The sequence below is a fragment of the Prionailurus viverrinus genome, chromosome A1 (assembly GCF_022837055.1).
Source record: "Prionailurus viverrinus isolate Anna chromosome A1, UM_Priviv_1.0, whole genome shotgun sequence".
NCBI lineage: Eukaryota > Metazoa > Chordata > Mammalia > Carnivora > Felidae > Prionailurus > Prionailurus viverrinus.
Window position 1 is genome coordinate 232,145,539 of NC_062561.1, and position 19,819 is coordinate 232,165,357.

The window sequence follows — 19,819 nt, forward strand, 5'->3', positions numbered from 1 at the left end:
TGAGCACAGAGCCTGACACGGGGCTTGAACTGACAAACTGTGAGATCATGACCTGAGCCGAAGTCAGACACTTCACCGACTGAGCCACCCAGAAGCCCGATGTTTTGTTTTGTTTTGTTTTGTTTTGTTTTGTTTTGTTTTGTTTTAAGAGCAATGTGAGTTGGTAGGAACTTGGAAGAATCAAATGCCTTGAATTCATAATTGAACATCAGTTTTCTTAAGACAGTAACACAACAGCACAAGGGGTTCCCTAGAGTCTAAAGCATAGAGTATCTACAACCCACCCTCGAAGTCTTAACTTCAACCTTGCTGAAAATTCAGCTAAACACAGAGGGAGCACGTGGATGGCCCATTCCACCGCCCCACACACTATCTGGCCATGCAGACCCTCTTTGTATTCCCTGAGTAGAATGTTTTCTCTGCCTGACTTGACTTTTACGAGAGCTTTTGCCATCCTGGTCTCAGCAGCCCCATGAAACGCCTTGAGGCCTGAAATCCCTGCTGCCCCATTTCCCTCACTGTCTCCCAGCTCTGCAGGGGAGCCACACCCACATTGCCCAGTGTTTGTGGAACTGAATTCGGGGGTGGCTTACTCACTCGAAGGCTTGAAGTTGTTCTGCTAGACAAAGAATGTTCTGTTGACTGAGTGGATGAATAATCAAATAAATGAACAAATAAAAGGATTGAGTGAAGCAGTCGGGTCTTGATGACATGAAAGTACAAAGATCTCAAATGCGGAAGCTCACTAATCACTTTCCTTTTGTCAGAACAGGTAGTTTTTCTGTGTTCTTCAGAAAGAAGTCACAGCAGAAGCTGACAGTGATGAACTCAGTTAAATTCTCCATAGCTTAGATGTAATAACTTCCACTGGCTTGCTAAGTCTTCCAAAAAAAAAACCAAAAAACAAAAAACAAAAAAAAACAAAGCTGGTGGCAGGACCCCCTGAGACCACTTTAAAAAAAATTTTTTTTAAAGTTTATTTATTTATTTTGAGAGAGAGCACAGGGGAGGGGCAGAGAGAGAGAGAATCCCAAGCAGGCTCCGCACTGTCCGCACAGAGCCCGAGGCAGGGGTCGAACTCACGAACCGTGAGATCGTGGCCTGAGCTGAAACCAAGAGTCGGATTCTTAACCAATTGAGCCACCCAAGCGCCCTTCACTAAGATCACTTCTATCAGAATCTCCAGAGATGGAGCCTGCACATAAGCATTTTTCTTAATTTCCCCATGGTGGATAGAAAAACTGCCATTTTGGTAGTTAGACTATGATTGTCCTAATGTTCCCTTTGGATTGTTGAGAAATGTATTTTTTTATTCAAATAAGTTTTGAACAGGCATCTACACAACTGATCTCATGGACATAAGACTGTCTTCATATCTGCAAGCTTTTGCTTTTTCTGGATACCTGGATGCCTCACTCCCACTCCTTGGCTAATTGTTCTTATCCCTCAAGGGCCAACCAAAGACCCTCTTCTCTCCCAGAAAGCCTTCTGTGATCTTTCCTTTGGTGATCTTTTATTCCCTGAATTCTCATGGCACAGCATCTCTGATAGTTGGTGGATTTTATCATCTACAGCCCAATCATTTTCTCTCCCCAGGTAAACTCTGCCTCATTCACAGTATGTTACCCAGGGTGCTTATCAGTCCTTTGTTTTCTGGGGCATTCATAAAATATCTGCTGAAAAATTAAAAGCATAGAAATGGCACAAGGAAATGGAAGTTTCCCCAAATCTCTGATTTGGGTAGTAGATTAGCTTGGAGAATATGAGGGGGAAGGAAGTATGTTTGCAGAAAAATACACAGCAACAAAGTTCAAATTTGGAGTCATAGAAATGAAACTCAGAAATACAAATTTGAGAATGATCAGAGATAATAGTTGAGTCTTAATGTTCTTATCCACTGTCGTCATTTTTTCCATAAAAAATAACCCCTGAATGGATTGTCTCTAAAAAGCAAGATAATTTGGACTATGGGAGCCTATATTTATATCCCAGCTCTTGTTTGTTACCTGTCCTTGGGAGATTTTTGTAACCTCTTAAATCTTTAGTTATGAATCTGTAAAATGAAGTCAATAGCAGTACCTCTCTCTCAGGGTTGGGATAAAGAATTAATAAAACAGTGCATGTGACATGGTAATGATTCAATAAATGAGGGCTTGTGTTTACCATTGGTATCATCACGATGGAGCGGCAATATGAAACAATTTTGATTTAATGGAAAATAAGACCCAGTTTTAATATTAGTGTGATGGATAGGGACAGGATTTGTTTTAAAATTACCCTTCATCTCAATCTGGTTTTTGTTCAGTATTTTCTCCCTGGAAGACTGCAGCTGCATGTTTTCATAGAGGTCAACAGAATTAAGGTTTGCAAGAAAAGTATATTTGTAAAAGTTGTTTCAAAATGGAATACTCTTCATTCTATGAACTCAAATGACTTCTTGAAATTTCTCAAGTTACATGACCTGAGGCTAAAACGAAACTGGGCAGAGATGAAAAGCAGAACATTCTCTTGTGTTCATGTGTATTCTGCTTCAAAGAACTGCAAGCCATATCACCTCTCTCCAATTTCAAGTAGCAGATGTACGTGCCTGACAATTGTCTGATTGTTCATAATGCATCATGGTCAGACTACTGACCTTCATTTTTACTTACATGTACAGTGCCATTCGCTGGGTCTCAGTCTCATCATCTGTAAAATGGAATTTGTTGAAGGTTTACATGAGTTAATACATGCAAGATGATAGCAAAACTCCTAGTGTATGACAATAATGCAAAAATATTAGGTATATTTGGCTAGTTTTCTTTTTTTCAGTGTGATCTTATTTTGAATGCCTAGCTTAGTCACGATCTGAAAATGTGAGTCCCTTGTACTTGAACATCATCATGACTCAACAATGTCATTCATTCCATGTTCTTTCATTCAGTAGGCACCTATCGATAGCCCACTGGAAACTAAACTCTTTTTAATGCTGATTATGTGAGAGCTGAACTAAACTTTCAGTCCGATTCCCAACTTCCACTCTTTGTTCACTCCACCACCATGTGGTCATCAAGGCAGCTTTTTTGTGTGAGAACCCTAGGAACCAAGGTTGCACTTTAAGATGGCCCCGGTATAGAAGAGTGTCCCCAGCTATCTTATTTCCAGGGATTCCTAGCCAAGGATGCTCCCACAAACTCAGTTTGAGTCCTTATGTTGATTCTTGGCAGGAGTAAGGAGGATGTGCTACCTGTAATATTAAAAAGAAATCCTCAAGGAGCTAGCCATCCCTAGCTTTGTGCAAGGCTGTATAATTTCACCTTTGCCTACTCACTCTAAGCCTAGAGAGTTTGGAATGGCAGCCTCGGGCCCTACCAAGAAGTGTATGGGGCTTTGTCACTTCTGGGTTATGGTACCTAATAGAAATGCAAACAGCTTAACACCCATTGTCATCCACACAGATAAAGTCATGATGTTATGGTTAGTGAATGCCCTGCAGTTCCAAGAATTTTCTAGACTCTGTGTTTACCAAAGATGAAATTAGCTATCTACTCATTTTCAGTAATTCACATGGTTTGCCAACTGTCAGCTCCTCTACCAGAAAAACCTGTAGACTAAGCAAAGCTAAGTTTACTAGATTTACTATGGTAAGGGAGAACACGACCTTGCAGAAGTCAAAAGGGAAATTGGGCCTGGTATTTATAAGGCCTTAGATCCTTGGCTGAGTTTGTTTAAGGTGGGTGTTCCAAGATGCAAAACAACTGGCATTGGGCAGAGTTTATAATGTAATAGCTCTGGACTGGTGGTACATAGAGGCAAGGGTCATGAAATGAGTTTTGATAAGCAAACTATTACTTTTGATAAGCAAGCTGCTCAGCTCACAGTCTGAACTTCCAGAGGCAGGTATTTTCTGAAGCAAGCAGTTGGATTAGTCTGTCCCCACATCATTTAACCCAGGGCCAGAAATTATGAGGATACCACTTCCCACCTAAAAAGTCATTATATGATGGGGCTAAATGTCTTCAAATCTCTCTCTCATTCTCCCTTCCTCTCTCAGTCTCTTCTTCTGCCTCTCCCTGCCCCCTCTTTTTCTCCGTTCTTTCCTCCCTTCCTCAGTAATTCATGAAAGAGGCAAACTTAAGTTACTTTATGTAATGCATGTAATTTGGGGTACAAAAAGCTACCAAGAAACACAACCAAAGTATAAGAAATCATCTTTATTACTACACAGAAGAATATGACAGTTGTTAGATGAAATGACATAATCTTAACTACAGTCACTTTTAGGAAAAGAGGCCCAGGGCCAGTTTCCAGAGATTATAAAACAGCTTGTGTGCTTTTTTTTTCAAGGTCTGACTTCTCCAAGGTCATTGAGGAAGGCTATAGTTTAAAGCAAGCCCAATTTTATATTCCTAACTCTTGATCTCTCGGGAATTGAAAAATAAAGTATTCTATGGCTCATTTACAAAATGCTGTGCTCAAACATGAACCCATGACTTTCACAGATGGTTACTATCAGACATTGACATCATATAGGGGAGGAAAAAATATTTTTCCTCTACCCACCTTAGACTCTCCAGCTGGGGTCTTGAAACTGAGATAGGCAAAAGACAAATTAATGAGAGAAAAACAGAAGTTTATTAACTTGCATATGGCACATACACGTGGGAGCAGCCAGTGATGGGTAGCTCAAAGAGGTGGTTAGAACTTATGCTTAAATATCATCTTAGGCTAAACAAAGGAAAAGGGATTGGGGGCTTCTGGGAGGGGGAGACAAGTAATTATGGGAAGGTGACTAAGAAAAGTACGGTTAAATAGGGTTCCATGCTAAGGTTTGTTTTGCATATTTAAGTTGATGCTGTAAGAGTTGCTACGGGTCCTCCTCCTCTTCCTGGTACAGAAGAGGGAGACATCTTGACAAATGGAAATTTCCTTTATAAATGTAAATTTCCATTACAAAATGACAAGCTGTGCTGACTAGAGAACCTTTTCCACCTCTGTTGGTCCCCAGTGGCCTTTTCCCCAAAATGACTTATATGCCAAAGGGACGTGGTTGGGGATGGCATGTTTTGGTTTTGTTCACATCCAAATTATTTTCGACTAAAATTTACTTTAAAAAAAATACCATGGGAAGAGCTTCTCACTTCTTAGATAGGAGCTGCACTGCTTGGCCCCAGTTGGAGATAAGCCTCGTTTCTGATGACTGGAATCTAGCTTGTTATTCCCTTACTGTAAGCATCTAATGTAATTCGAAAAATTGCAGATCTACAGAATCCAACTGGAAATGGAATGAGATACCATAGACACACCTGAGTTTTGATTCTTCCTTTCAAAAAAAGTCATCCTCTTTTGTCTGTGAAATTACCTCGTTTTCAATTAAATTAGTCCCAGCTTTGAAAACAGGGAGGATCATTTCTTAAATTACTAATGAAAACTTTAAGCGAGTTTGGGCCTCTTGTTTAGACTAATCTATACCAGCTTGTTCTACACGTGTTAGGTGCACTGCTGGCACTAAAATTTGAATATCAGAGTGTTCCTGGGATCAGTTTTGGCTTTGAAACAAGACAGCACCTCAACATGGATGGCTGTGTCAATAACAGAGCTGTTGCAGAACTTCAGGAGTTAAGACGTCTCAAGGGGGAGCCCTCATAGATTTAATCAGCTTAAACCAGAATTTGCCTCATTTGTGAAAGCAAAGATCTGACTTTCTTGCTAATGTGAAAACCATCTCACTCCTCTGGAGTTAACCAAATTTTGTACCTATTTTGAAAATAAGCAAGAATAATTCTGCTTGATTCTCAGCATGTACCGTGTATGTGATGCTTTCAAAAAAGAATTCCATGTCTGGGCTAGAAGCTGTCAGTGGCATTAGTAGGGTGACAGTTTTTGGTTATTGAGGCTGACAGTACAGTTCTTCTGCCTGCTCTCCCCACACATTTATCAGCCCCCGCAGCCCTCTCTCTCGTCGTCACCACCTCGGTGAGACTCTTAACTCAGAATGATTGGGTGAGTCCAATTCTAAAAGGATTAACCTTCACCTAAGCCCCGGTGGTCACTGCAGTTTCCTCTCCTGAAATATTAAAGAAGAGAACTCAGAGATCGTTTGTTCTGGTCAGCCCTCCCCTGGGATTCCTGGAAGCCTGAGGAGTTTTGGCCTAAGGAACTACCCTTTTTTCAATGTTTTAAAATTATTTTAAAGTAGTTATTTGTTATAAATGGGGTGGTGGGAATCACTTATCATCAAAAAATGGATTGGTCTTAAGGGAAGGTTTATAAAAGAAAGATAAAGATTCAAATCTTAACAGAGAATTTTTATATCCTGGAAATACTGATATTCCATTGATAAAATTCATTAAGGCTCTGTCACTATATCCAGCATCCAATCCAACTTTTCTGAAAAAAGAATATATACAATTACTTTTAAATTTTCCTATGATCGAGGGGTGCCTGGGTGGCTCAGTCAGTTGAGTGTCCGACTTCGGCTCAGGTCATGATCTCGTGGTTCATGGGTTCACGCCCCATGTCAGGCTCGCTGCTGTCTGTGTGGAGCCTGCTTCAGATCCTCTGTCCACCTCTCTCTGCCCCTGTCCCACTCGTGCTTGCTCGCTCTGTCTCAAAACTAAATTTTAAAAATCATTTAAAAAATGATAAAATAAAGTAAAATTTCCTGTGATGCATAACACTACATGTTAAAGTTAAATTCTTCTATTTCACGCTCTTATAACCATCTTTGTTACATGTGTTTTAAAACACTCTTCTGCATGCACTACAGAATGACTGTCGCATCCATTTCCTGTAATTATTCTTCTCAAAGTAACATTCACATCGCATATTTAAAAAAATTTTTTTTATTGTTTTCGAGATACAGTTGACATAAAGCATTGTGGAAGTTTATGGTCTACAAGGTGTTGATTTGACACATTTATATATCACAGTACGTTACTACCTTGGTATTAGCTAACACTTCTCTCATGTCATATAATTATCATTTCTTTTTGTGGTGGGAACAGTTAAAATCTAGTCTGTTAGCAGTTGTAAATTGCATGATATAGTATTGTTGTTCATGACCACCAAGCTGTGCGTCAGATCTCCAGAACTTATTTATCTACTAGTTGCGTTTCTGTACCCTTAAACAACACCCCCCTAATTCTCCCACCTCCCAAACCCTGGTGATTACCATTCTGCTCTCTGTTTTTATTAGTTTGGCTTTTTAGATTCCACCTGTAAGTGATATCATACAGTATTTGTCTTTCTCTGGCTCATCTCACTTGGCACAACGTCCTCAAAGTCCATCCATGTTATTGCAAATGGCGGGATTTCCTTCTTTCTTGTGGCCAAGTAATATTCTAAGAATATATATACCACATCTTCTTTATCCATTCATCCACTGACAGATGGTTAAGTTGTTTCTAGATCTTGACTATTGTGAATAATGCTGCAATAAACACCAAATACAGATATCTTTTCTGTAACCTATTTTCATTTCTTTCAGATATGTACCCAGAATTGCAATGCTAAATACTATGGTATTTCTATTTTTAATTTTTTGAGGTCCCTCCATACTGTCTTTCATAACAACTGTACCAATTTACATTCCCCCAGTGGTTCCTAAGGGTTTCCTTTTCTCCACATCTTTACCAACACTTATCTCTTGTCTTTTTGATAATATCCATTCTAACAGATGTGAAGTGATATCTCAGCGGTAGTTTTGATTTGATTAGTGATGTTGAGTATCTTTTCATGTACCTGCTGGCCATTTGGGTGTCTTTTTTAGAAAAATATCTGTTCTGTTCCTCTGCCAATATTTATTCAAGTTGTTTATTTATTTTTTGCTACTGCGTTGTATGAGTTCCTTACATACTTTGGATATAACCCCTGGTTCGATATATGGTTTGCAAATATTTTCACCCATTCCTAGGTAGCCTTTATATTTTCTTTCTTTTCTTTTTTTTTTTGTTTTTTTTGTTTTTTTTTGCTGTGCAGAAGCTTTTTAGTTTGATGTAGTCCCATGAGTTGCTTTTTACTTTCAGCTACCCATTATTGTCGCAACATTTTGGTAGACTTTATCTTTGAGGTCAGTGCTTTTATTTTTAAAAGCATTAAATGAGACTGTGTGCAAATCTTGTTGAAGCTATGCCGCATACCATCTGGAAGAACTTTCAACACAATCCTAATTCACAACCACACCTTGAGGGTCATGACTTCTCAGGGACAGTTGAGAGTTTCTGTATCACGCACCCAAATACTCAGATACATGCACACACATAACACAGATGCACAGGCACTCATGCATACACACACACACATGTGCACACAGCGTAAATCGAGGACAGCGTGTCACGGGCCTCCAGATTTTGATCAGTCACCTTCCACCCACCCATGACTCACAGTGTGAATGGTGTGGTTGGAGAAGGTAGATAAACTCACTTGTTCCCATTCTTTTCTCTTCTCTCCCTTCCCCAGATGTACACATTTTCACTCACAGAATAAGATGAGTAATAGATTCATTTAAAAGTAAATCTTCATATATATTAAGTTAATTTTTAATTAGCTGGTGAATTTAAAATAAATTTTGAAGCATTTATTTAAAATGAATTCAGCGTAACTTTTCTTTGGTTTGAGCCTCACTGATGCTCAGAGATTATGTTTTAGGTCTAAAGATTAAAAGCAAGTGAGGGGGTCATAGGAAAGGCCTGCACAGACAGAGGCAATGTTTGATTTTATTATGATTTAAGACTTAAGGTTATTAAAATGTATTTTTTGTCAATCTGAGTTTCTTTTTCTAAGATATCCCTTACCTCTTTTAGGGAAAAAAACCCCACACAATTACCCTCTATTAAAATAAAGGATCCAATGAAAGTAATTAAGATTTTATTAAAGAAATTTTAATAAACCAATTACTGCTTATGAATATGGATAATCTCAGGGAAAAGAGCCACCCGGTGCCTGAAATAAAAATAAGCTATATTTTAAATATATTTAGTATACATAATTAGTTATTTAAATGTCTCCTCAACTAAACCTACTGTCAAAATTATATTTGGAACAGCAATAATTTTATACTTAAAGGAAAGCTTTTGAATCCATATAATTAAAGGAAAGATGCTACAAAAATTTTATTAGAGATTTTAACCTCAAAGAAATGAGCATATTTTCAACAGGTAAATTGAAATTTGCTGGTGACCATCAACCAAAATACTAAAACATTTTTATGTTACTTTCAGATACGAATAAATGAGGTAGCTTGTATGATACCAAATATCACTGTGAATTCAGTTTATTCCACAGGTTTTTTTTTTTCACAAATTGAAATTTTAGTACCACCTTAGCTAATTTAGAATTATCGAGGAGTTAATACAAGATAATTACTCAGATACAACATTGGAGATGAGCCTTCTAATGCTAAATTGACTAATGTCTTTGAGCGGCATAAATTGTTCTCTACTAGCTAAAAGTGGAATTTCTGTAGAGTTATATTATCTGTATTTCTGTGGAGGCTATAGTGTTGTTGAAATAACATTTTGTATTCTCACTTGGACTTAGTATTTATCATATCTGCTATTTTATTTTTTTACATCAAGGCTTCATTTGCCTGGAGCACACGTCATCTTACAAAGGTCTATCATCCAGCTATTAATTCTTGTATTTATTCAGCACCTGAATGGTGAGCACCTAATATGTGTCAAAGCATATTCTGTGTGTTGTATGTGTTCTGTATGCTATGAACACTCAGGCCCCCTGGTTTCATGTCGTGTCTGGGACCTTGCTGGGGAGGAACAGTGAGGAAATGGCAGAAGTTCAAATAATGGGAAATAGGAGTTAGTGATGAGGTCTCTGCTAAAAATTAAAATACTCTCATAGCAGGTGTCTGGGAAGCTAGTTTAGAGTGATCCAGAAAACTTTCGCTGAGTTTTTGCACCTTTAAGGTACCACGTGAGCAGAAAGATCAGTCTTGGAAAGCTCTAGAGAAGAATATTCCAGGCTAAGAGAGCCATAGGTCTAAGAGATCAGAATTTCAAAGGAGCTTGTGTGTTCAAGGAGAAGAAATATGGCCGTGATGCCCGCAGCAAAATGACTACAGTTACAGCAATGGAAGGGCCCTGAGGGCAGGGACGTTTGTTTTCTTCAGTGATGTATCCACAGTATCCCACACGGAACCTGGCACGTAGGTCCTTAATGTGCATGGAGTGAATAAGTGAATGAATGATTCAAGATGAATTTAGAGATTTAGGGAAATGCCTGATCATGAAGCTGTAATAAGAGGCGTAACTTTGTTTTAAGCATAGCAATATTTTAAGGGGATGTGTAGGGGCGCCCGAATGGCTCAGTCGGTTAAGCGTCCGACTTCAGCTCAGGTCACGATCTCACAGTCTTGTGAGTTCGAGCCCCACGTCAGGCTCTGTGCTGACAGCTCAGAGCCTGGAGGCTGCTTCAGATTCTGCGTCTCCCTCTCTCTCTGCCCCTTCCCCGCTCATGCTCTGTCTTTCTCTCTCTCAAAAATAAATAAAAACATTAAAAAAAAATTTTAAAAAGGGGAATGTGTAGTAGATTGAATGTTGGCCCTCCAAAGAAGTCCATATCCTAAATCTTAGAGCCTGTGAATGTTATCTTAGGTAGTAAAGGGGCTTTACAGAGGGGATTAAGTTAAGGATCTTGAGATGGGGAGATTATCCCGGATTACCCAGGTGGGCTCAGGGAGATCACAAGTATCATTATAACAGGGAGGCAAGGAGGTTCAGAATCCCAGAAGGGGGTGTGATAATGGATGCTGAGGACGAAGTGATGCAAGCCTCAGGCCAAGGAGCACAGGCAGCCTTTAGAAGTTTAAAAAGACAAGGGAATTCTCCCTTAGAACCTCCAGAAGGAGCACCACCCTGCTCATGCATTTTAGCCTTTAGATCTGCAGAATTGTAAGATAATAAATATGCATCATTTGAGCACCGTGTCTGTGGTAACTTGTTACAGCATGAATGGGAAGCTAAGACACTATTATTCCAAATTAAAGGAAGTGGTCATTTAATAAGTTGCAAACATGAAGATGGTTACATTCTTAAAAGTCAATCACTTATCACGCTCACTTCGGCAGCACGTGAACTAAAAAAAAAAAAAAATCAGCGTTTGTAATCTAAATTAAAATGCACTTTGTATTTAGTTGCAGTATTTAGGTGGATCCTCCTTCCTGTATCTTCTGTTCTCTCACAGCAGATGAAGAGGGTAAGAGAACCAGGGGCTCTAAGTTACGAGAGGGGTAACCAGGAAAAAAGTGTGATAGAAGGGAGAAAACTGAGCCCAGAGACAGAGACAAAGGAGGGGGGAGAGAAGGGATCCCATGCAGCGTCTGAGTGTCAGGACTCCAGGGGTGGCAAATCTGGGTGGTTCTGGCTCAGGGTCCCACGTGAGACTGTGTCATCTGAAGCCTTACCTGGACCCGGAGGTTCCGCGCCCGAGGCAGTCTCCACGTGGCCGTTGGCTGGAGACCTTGGTTCTTTGCCCCGTAGGCCTCTTCAGAGCAGCACTGGAAGATCTTCCCAGCGGGACAGCTGGCTTCCCCTCCAACCAGCAGAAGCCGAGACAGAACTTGGAGGGAGCAGCGGTACCTTTTCTGTGACTGAGTCTCCAAAGCCACCTCCACCATATTACGTCAGTTAGGGCAAGTCTCTAAGTCCAGTGCTCACTCCCAGCGAGAAGGCTTGGGCTCCGGGATTAGAAGGGATGTCAAAAAAGAGAATAACAAAAATGTTAAGCCAGCACAGAAGGAAGAGGACAGAGTGAAGAGAAATTTAAGAAGAACAATGACTTCTCGTTTCTTTATAGAGAATGCCTAGATATGCCCTTTTTTCTCAAGTAATCTCTCTCCCGTCTGCCAGGACTATGGATGTGTGTGTGTAGAGGTGTGTGTGTGTGTGTGTGTGTGTGTGTATGTGTGAGTGTGTGTGTGTCTGTCTGTAACAAGACAGCTTTAGAGTTCTGGCTGTTTCCCGCTTTTGACTCCTGTCAGACATGTCAACCTTTATCTCAAATAACCCCCAGAGACCTCTGGTTCTACACTCGAGTGGGTCTATACGTCCAGATAATGTAACCAAAACTCTCTGAATTCCCCTCAAAAGAAATTCTGCCGCATTACATCCATCTGGCCAAGCCCTCATCGAAACAGAGGAGATAAAAGCTGCCCCCAATCACAGGTCCAGTGCACCCCTCACGGGTCAGGAAGCACTTGGGGGTTGCAGATGGGAATTAGTATAGGAAGTTCAGAGGCGGGATCTAGAGCAATGATAAGCTGTCTGGAACATGAAACACGGATGGAGCCAGTCTGGAAGGTGGGATGAATGGAAACAAGGAAACTTCTGTCCATGCTAAATGCTGAATCAGGTTACACTAATTAATGAATTAATGAGGAAGGTAATGAAGAGAAGAGCCCAATAAAGAGTTACCTTGGAACATCTCCTGTCCCATCATTCACTTCTGGTCAGATATTAGATTAGGCCTTCACACTTTGATTTTCCCCTCTTTAAACCTTTTTCCTGTTTGTTAGAAAACGGTAAAGATTGTTTTATTTTTGCAGAATGCCTTTAGATTCTTTTAAATTCATTGCATGTAAAAATGCAGAAGACTTTCTTTTACTAATTAGGTTTTAGAGGAAATGTATTTTAGAGCAAAACATACCACCCATAAAAGGAAAAAAATAGTTACAAACAGAGAGGGAGGGAGGCAAACCATAAGAGACTCTTAAATATAGAGAACAAACCGAGGGTTGATGGGGGGGGTGGGGGAAGGGGAAAATCGGGGGGGGACATTGAGGAAGGCACTTGTTGAGATGAGAAATGGGTATTGTACGTAAGCGATGAATCACGGGAATCTACCCTCCAAACCAAGAGCACACTATATATGCTGTATGTTAGCCAACTTGACAATAAATTATATTTAAAAAAAAATACCACCCATATTTTAAAACATATATGCCTCAATTTTCATGTATTGGTATTTTCAAATCGGGATTTAAGAATGAAAAAAATATATTTTCTGGCTCTATGTGTGTGCATTGTATCCTTAGAAGAACAGACACAATCCTTGTAATGTGATATTTTTTAAAGTTTTCTTCAGATACTTGGGTAGATATTAATTTCATTGTAATGTGCTTTTTAAAATCTGAAAACCTAATTATTTTATGAGAAAAGAAAATTTTCACAAGACTGCAAATGAATGTATTTTGATTTTCTTTAAAAAAATTTTTTTTAACGTTTTATTTATTTTTGAGACAGAGAGAGACAGAGCATGAGCAGGGGAGGGGGGAGGGGCAGAGAGTGAAGGAGACACAGAATCCAAAGCAGGCTCCAGGCTCCAGGCTCCGAGCTGTCAGCCCAGAGCCCGACGCGGGGCTCGAACTCACGAACTACGAGATCATGACCTGAGCCTAAGCTGGACACTTAACCAACTGAGCCACCCAGGCGCCCCTGTATTTTGATTTTCTAAAATTTGGTAAAATCTCTCTTAATGGACTGAATAAGCAGCTTTATATATTATTTAAAGCAAGATAAACGTATGTGATAATATTGCTAGCATTTCAAATCCGTCCGCATCAGAATGTATTTTTGAGCACCTTCTGTGTACCACTGAGCATTGTTTTGTGTGTACCCAGTCTGCAATTCTAATGGTAATGCAAACATGTGCATAGAAGTTTATAGAAAATGGTCTATATACTAAAGCAGGGTGGGCGAAATCTTTCCATAAAGGGCCACATAAGAAATGATTTTGGCTGTAGGGGCCATGCAGTCTGTGTCACAAATATTCAACTCTTCCCTTGTAGGCCACAGACAGTATGTAAATAAACAGGCAAGGCTATGTTCTAATAAAACTTGATTTACCAAAACAAGCCGGCAGGATTTGCCCTGGAGCCAACCCCCTGTGCTAAAGGATTGGTTTATATATACGGGGCGGCAAAAACATTTTGTTTCCTTTGCATTTACTTCAGTAAAATTCCCAGCAAATGTTTTTTTGAAAGACAACTGAGAGGATTTGTCTCTATAGTCACATTTTTATAGAACTGATTTAAAACTGTTCCTTCAGTTGTTAACAATCAAACATTGTCAACACTCAGATGAGTATTATTAATGCCCTTGGTGAGTTCAACATGTGCCATGAAAAACTAACAAATTTCAGAAGTACCTGTGTTCTGTCTGTTCTATTCATAACACAGTAGATAAAACGCAATCTCATGTTAACATTTATTGAAAGCTTATTAAACAAGTAAGTTGGAAGTTGCGTTTCTAAAAATAAATATTTTATTCTCCATGTCTGCAATGATGATGTATATTTAGATTAGTCTTGAGAAGAAAATACAATCTTTCTTTCATAAAAAATCAGAATATAATTCTGTTTATTTTACCTTCATGTGTTCTGTTTTGAACAACAACAAAAAATTCTTTAAGAGCATTTTCAGATGTTATAACTTATACGTAGTACTTAGGAACATTTCTAAACTTAATCCTATTTTTAAGATTTCCTTTAAAAATATGTAAGGGGCCCCTGGTGGCTCTGTCAGTTAGGCGTCCAACTTCAGCTCAGGTCATGATCTCACCGTTCGTGAGTTCGAGCCCCACGTCAGGCTCTGTGCTACCAGCTCGGAGCCTGGAGCCTGCTTCGGATTCTGTGTCTCCCTCTCTCTCTGCCCCTCCCTTGCTCACACTCTGTCCTTATCTTTCTCTCTCAGAAATAAACATTAAAAATTGTTAATAAAAATATTTGAAACCCTAAAACATGCCATCTGTCCTAAAACTTTAGCTTTTGCTCTGTCTACATTACTTTCTGTTCTAGTCTGCCCTCTGCGGACATGCCCTCTGCTTTCTACTGCTCCCTGTTCTCTGCATCCTCCACGAGCATTGCCTTCTGAGAAAAACTGACAAAGCTGTCACAAGTGACAGTGAATTCAAATTCCTTGTTGAGCATCAGACCTGATGCTGGACTCTCATAAGGTCCTGCGTGTTGGTGGCCGTTTCTAAATGGAGGCCGCATCAAACTGTCCATATGTGCATATTGAGGTCTTGGATAAAACAAGGATGTCCTGCTAGTTCATAGCTCAGATAACTTTCACAATTCTTTTGTCTTGGTTAGATTTTTGGATACGTAGGCCTGCTGTATTAAAAGTGAACAGGAGCCTGGTTGGTATCCATAGTTCAAATCAGACCTCACCCTCTTCGAGATGGAACGAAGACAATGGTGTCACAAGTCTTATGCCCGCTTGTCAGATTTTCACAGCAGCCCTTTAATGGGTTCTCAGAGATGTTCTAAAATCAAGGGTGCGCTCTAGGTCATGCGTTCACACTCTCTAAGTCCGCCTTGCCCTTGACTTTAACTTGATTAGGGAAAACGGTTTTGAGATGAGAAAAAAGAGTGGCCGTCCAAAAGCCCTGTTTGTGTGTATCTTGCAGGAGTCCTTTGGAACCTCTCGTCTTGTGATGCCCTCAAGATGCCAATCATCCAGGACACCCTGGCAGTGTTGACCAATGCCGTGATTATCCCCCATTCGGGCTGGGAAAATTCACCACTCCAGGATGATCGGAAAATACAGCTGCATTCCTCACAGGTGCTGCGAAATGCGACCGGATGCCTAAGGTGAGTGGCACCCTTGCTGCCTCCCGCTGCTGTCATATGCTTTCTGCTTCTGCAATTTTCATTGCTGCTTTCCTGAGGATCAGAGTGTCCCAGAAAGATGAATGTTGACATGGTGAAGAAGGGTAAGAGGCTAGCAAAAATCATTTCTAATGAGGTACCGACGAGGTATAGGCATCTTCTTCTATAAGTCTTTTATTTAACATGTTTTCTTGAGTCTTGGGCAAAAAATAAACATTTTCATTCCGACCAAAAGTAATTAGTTTTCTTTGATTAAAAGCAATAGTTCACAGTAGTTTCTTTCCCATGTTATAGTATATAGTATATAGTATATAGTATATAGTATATAGTATATAGTATATAGTATATAGTATATAGTATATCATGCGTATAGAATAACCAGGCAGGCCAGTTGGTGGGAGGAGAGTCTATGACATATACGTAGGGAGCTAATTAAGAGGCATCACTAATTTTGGTTTTCGTTTTTAAAAGTTTGTCTGTGTGACTACCGGAACCCATGATGCTTAGAGATAACTTGTTAATAAAGCCTGTTGTATGAAATGTTTTTTTTTTTAAATAATGAAAGTAGCAAATACATTCTAGTTCTCTCTCAGTGCCCTTTTACAAAAATCATCCCCCAGAAATCTCTTGAGAAGTCTTAGAATCACCTTAATTTTTGTTTAACTTTTGCTCTTAGAAAAGAAGGTAATAATCAGGATACATTTTTTCCAAACTCGGGCAACTGTGCCCCCAAGGATGCTGTATTTGGTACCAAAGTTGCAAATCTCTGCTAGATAAACTTAATGATGAGGTGGGAGTACAAGAACAACCCACGGTACCCAGTCAAATGATCTATATTTCAGACATAAAATGTACAGGTTTGTTTTAGCTGAGCTGCCTCAAAGCTGTCATCTTGCCTGCAATTGATTGGTTTCCAGGGGCAAAAACTGGTCTCTACTGAGAAGGAACAAAATCACCTTGGTGACATTAATAATAATTATCTCATGCATATGTATAGCAATGCTCTGGGCCTCCAGTCTTGAGAGGGGTGGTGCGTTTGTGTAAATGTGTGTGTGTAGAGGGAGATAAAGTGAGTCTACCTCCATAAATATCGACATGCATTCACAGACAGGAATAGGAAATCCTCTAACGATCTTGCTGTTCCTCAAGGTCACGAAATAATGATCTTTTGACATGATTTCTCTGGCTAAGCTTTACCATAAGCCAAATTTACAGTTCTCCAAAACTCCCTGTTGAGACATTCATTTTATAACCTCTTACATTCTGTTATCCTTCAGAAAACTCCTGCCCCACCAGAAGAAATACAACTCCTTCCCAAAGCTAAAGCTGTAAGCCACTTCCAACTTTTTATACCTGATTTTTCTAGTCCAGTTATTTTCAACTATTATGGGTCGTTTTTTTCCCTTCTTAGCATCTTTGACTTAAAGAGTGTCATTGTTCCTAATAAGGATCATGGAAGAAGTGCCTCGGAATCAATTGTAGAAGTATGGTCAGTAAAGGCTTGGTGAACTCCGTCAGGTAAAATTCTCTCTGAATGATACAGTAACACAATTCTACATTCAAGATGTTAGACTTATGGATGTGGGCCACCTCCATTAAGAGCATATCTTCAGCACCATTTGATCAAAAGTCAGATGAGGAAGCTAGACCATGTAGGTTCATGGGTCTGCTTTGCAAGTCATCTGGCTGAGTTGAGCATCTGGGATGTGACGCAGAGTGAAGACAGGTCAGATCAGGATCAGATCAGAGAAACTATCCATCCCTCTCTGTCCACACATACAGCGGGTTGGCCATGTGCTGCTTACACTGAATGTGGCCAGGAGCAGACACATCATAGGAAGCAAAAAGGGGGACATGTGATTTAGAAAGAATTTCCTGTAGTCAAATTGGGTTTCCTTAGTCAAGATGCAACCAGGTTTAAGGGTTTTCCCACTTTTCTGAGTTTATCATGTAATTGGCAAAGCAAAACCCAACAATATATGGTAAATACTTAATTTCCCCCTTATTTCATCAAACCCCTGCCTTTCTACAGGAAAATAATAATTTGTCCTCTCTTATTTAAATGTGTTTGTGAATCATTCCACATGGATGAGCAGGTTGAGCTGAGAGAGGAAGAAAATAGCCTTGGGAAGGGGCGAAAATGAATTTACCAAAGACTCAGTGGGCAAAGTTCAAGAAATTCCAACTAACATTTGACACGTAACTTACAACCAGTGTTGGCACACTAGAACAGTCACAAATGTTTTTAGCATGATGGAAGGTTCTAGATTTTAATTGTTGAGGTTATATGCATTCTTGATTTTTCCAAGAAAGCCTGGCTTTTTATTTATGTTAAAGAAATTACTTTGTACGCTATTCCTGCCTTTCAGCAGTGTCAACCATGAGCATTTACTGAGTGTCTGCTGTTTGCCAGAGAGGGATCAGGGAGGCAGAAATAAACAAGGCTCAGCAAAAGCTGAAACTGGGAACTGCAGAAACAATTCGAATATACTCCTTAAAATGTATATGAACAACCAGATTATCTCAGTTTATAAATCATATCTGGACTTGTACCTTTGCAAAGAACATTTTCTTCTATCAAAATATTTAGAAAGAAGTTGATGCTTTGGTGCTTCTAAAAGCAAAAAGAAGAAAAACTCAGCAATTGTTCTTGTCATTTTCATGGACTAAATTTATATTGCATATAAAAACGATATAGTGATGGGGCGCCTGGGTGGCGCAGTCGGTTAAGCGTCCGACTTCAGCCAGGTCACGAACTCGCGGTCCGTGAGTTCGAGCCCCGCGTCAGGCTCTGGGCTGATGGCTCAGAGCCTGGAGCCTGTTTCCGATTCTGTGTCTCCCTCTCTCTCTGCCCCTCCCCCGTTCATGCTCTGTCTCTCTCTGTCCCAAAAATAAATAAACGTTGAAAAAAAAAAATGAAAAAAAAAACAAAAAACGATATAGTGAATTTTCACAGCAAAAAAGATATAGGAAGTTTGTGTAACATTTGCATACTTTGGTGTATTAATTTATAGCTTTGGTTTTGAAAGTTGCCTAAGTTGTATAAAAATGCCAAATTTACATGTTAGAATTATTTTGCAATGTGTCGTGACCACTGCTATCATATTCCATGAAATCTGGCTAGAACGTTCAGTATATGTTTCAGGAGCTTGTTTAGTTGGTAAGAAAGAGCCAGCTGCATTTGGCCAACAAAATGCACCTGTCCGCACGTGGGTGCATAAGGAATTCGATGTAAGTTGGGACTAAGTTGGCATACACCACGTTCAGTGTCACAACGGGCAGATAATACTTCAATTCATTTCATGTGATTTATGGATAGTTCACTGTAAAGGCAAAGAAAATTAGTAACCTGAAAAAATAATGTAAAATATGCACAAAAGATTTCTTACTGTCTTCCTGTTTTAGATCTTATTCCTTGTTAGGGAATCGTTTTTAAAACTAAGGCATTGTTGAGGACCATCCGATTATATTAAGATTGTTTTCAATTATTTGCTTTTATAGAGTTCAACTTCTAGAAACCCTCCACAACCTTTAAGGATCAGGAGTTACATATAATTCAGTCCTTTTCATGATTATACATTTTATAAACTTATTTTGAGAGTGTGATTTTCCCATTACCATTCATTATCAAACAACACTTGGAATTTAAAAAAAAAATTACAAGTAGCAAGGTACATGAGTCACTGTTTAAGTATTTTTGATATGTGAGATGTCAGTTAAATTTAATTCAGCTATCTGCCCTCGGGTGATATTTTCCCTGATACTGAGTTGGAATGGAAACTCTCCTTTCTCACGAATTGTTGAGAAATTGAAGAATGGAGCTGTGTGAGTGCGTGTGCGTGTGCGTTCGTTCATTCCGAGGTTTGACCTGGCAACATGTCTTTCGGATAATTTTATACATTGTTGATAGAGGTAAGGTTTTGACTTTGAAAATGAACATTCTGATTCATAAAATCCCCATCTTCCAGGGACCAGGAACTTCTACTTCGAATGCATTGTTTATTCTCATATTTATTATAAGTTCAATAGCCTATGGTCAGTTGGTCGGGAAGCCAGTACCTGCACTCACATCCTGACTCCCGGTCCAGCCTGCTCCCGCTGTGCCACACAGAGAGGAAATACAATGTCCTGTGAAGTGCCAGGAACACATCTGTGCTCAGAGCCTCACAACCCACTGAGCACCCGGTTGGCGGATAGACTTGCTCTGCTTTGTGTT

General features: G+C 39.6%; 1 protein-coding gene across 3 annotated transcripts in view; it reads left to right on the forward strand.

Moving 5' to 3' along the window:
- The window catches only part of CTNND2 (catenin delta 2), a 941,962-nt gene that overhangs the window by 753,783 nt on the left and 168,360 nt on the right, over positions 1-19,819 (forward strand). For all 3 annotated transcript variants that reach the window (XM_047878029.1, XM_047878014.1, XM_047878024.1), the window contains one exon: positions 15,402-15,585. In XM_047878029.1, the coding sequence (XP_047733985.1) occupies positions 15,402-15,585 (184 nt within the window). The remainder of the gene's footprint in view (positions 1-15,401; positions 15,586-19,819) is intronic.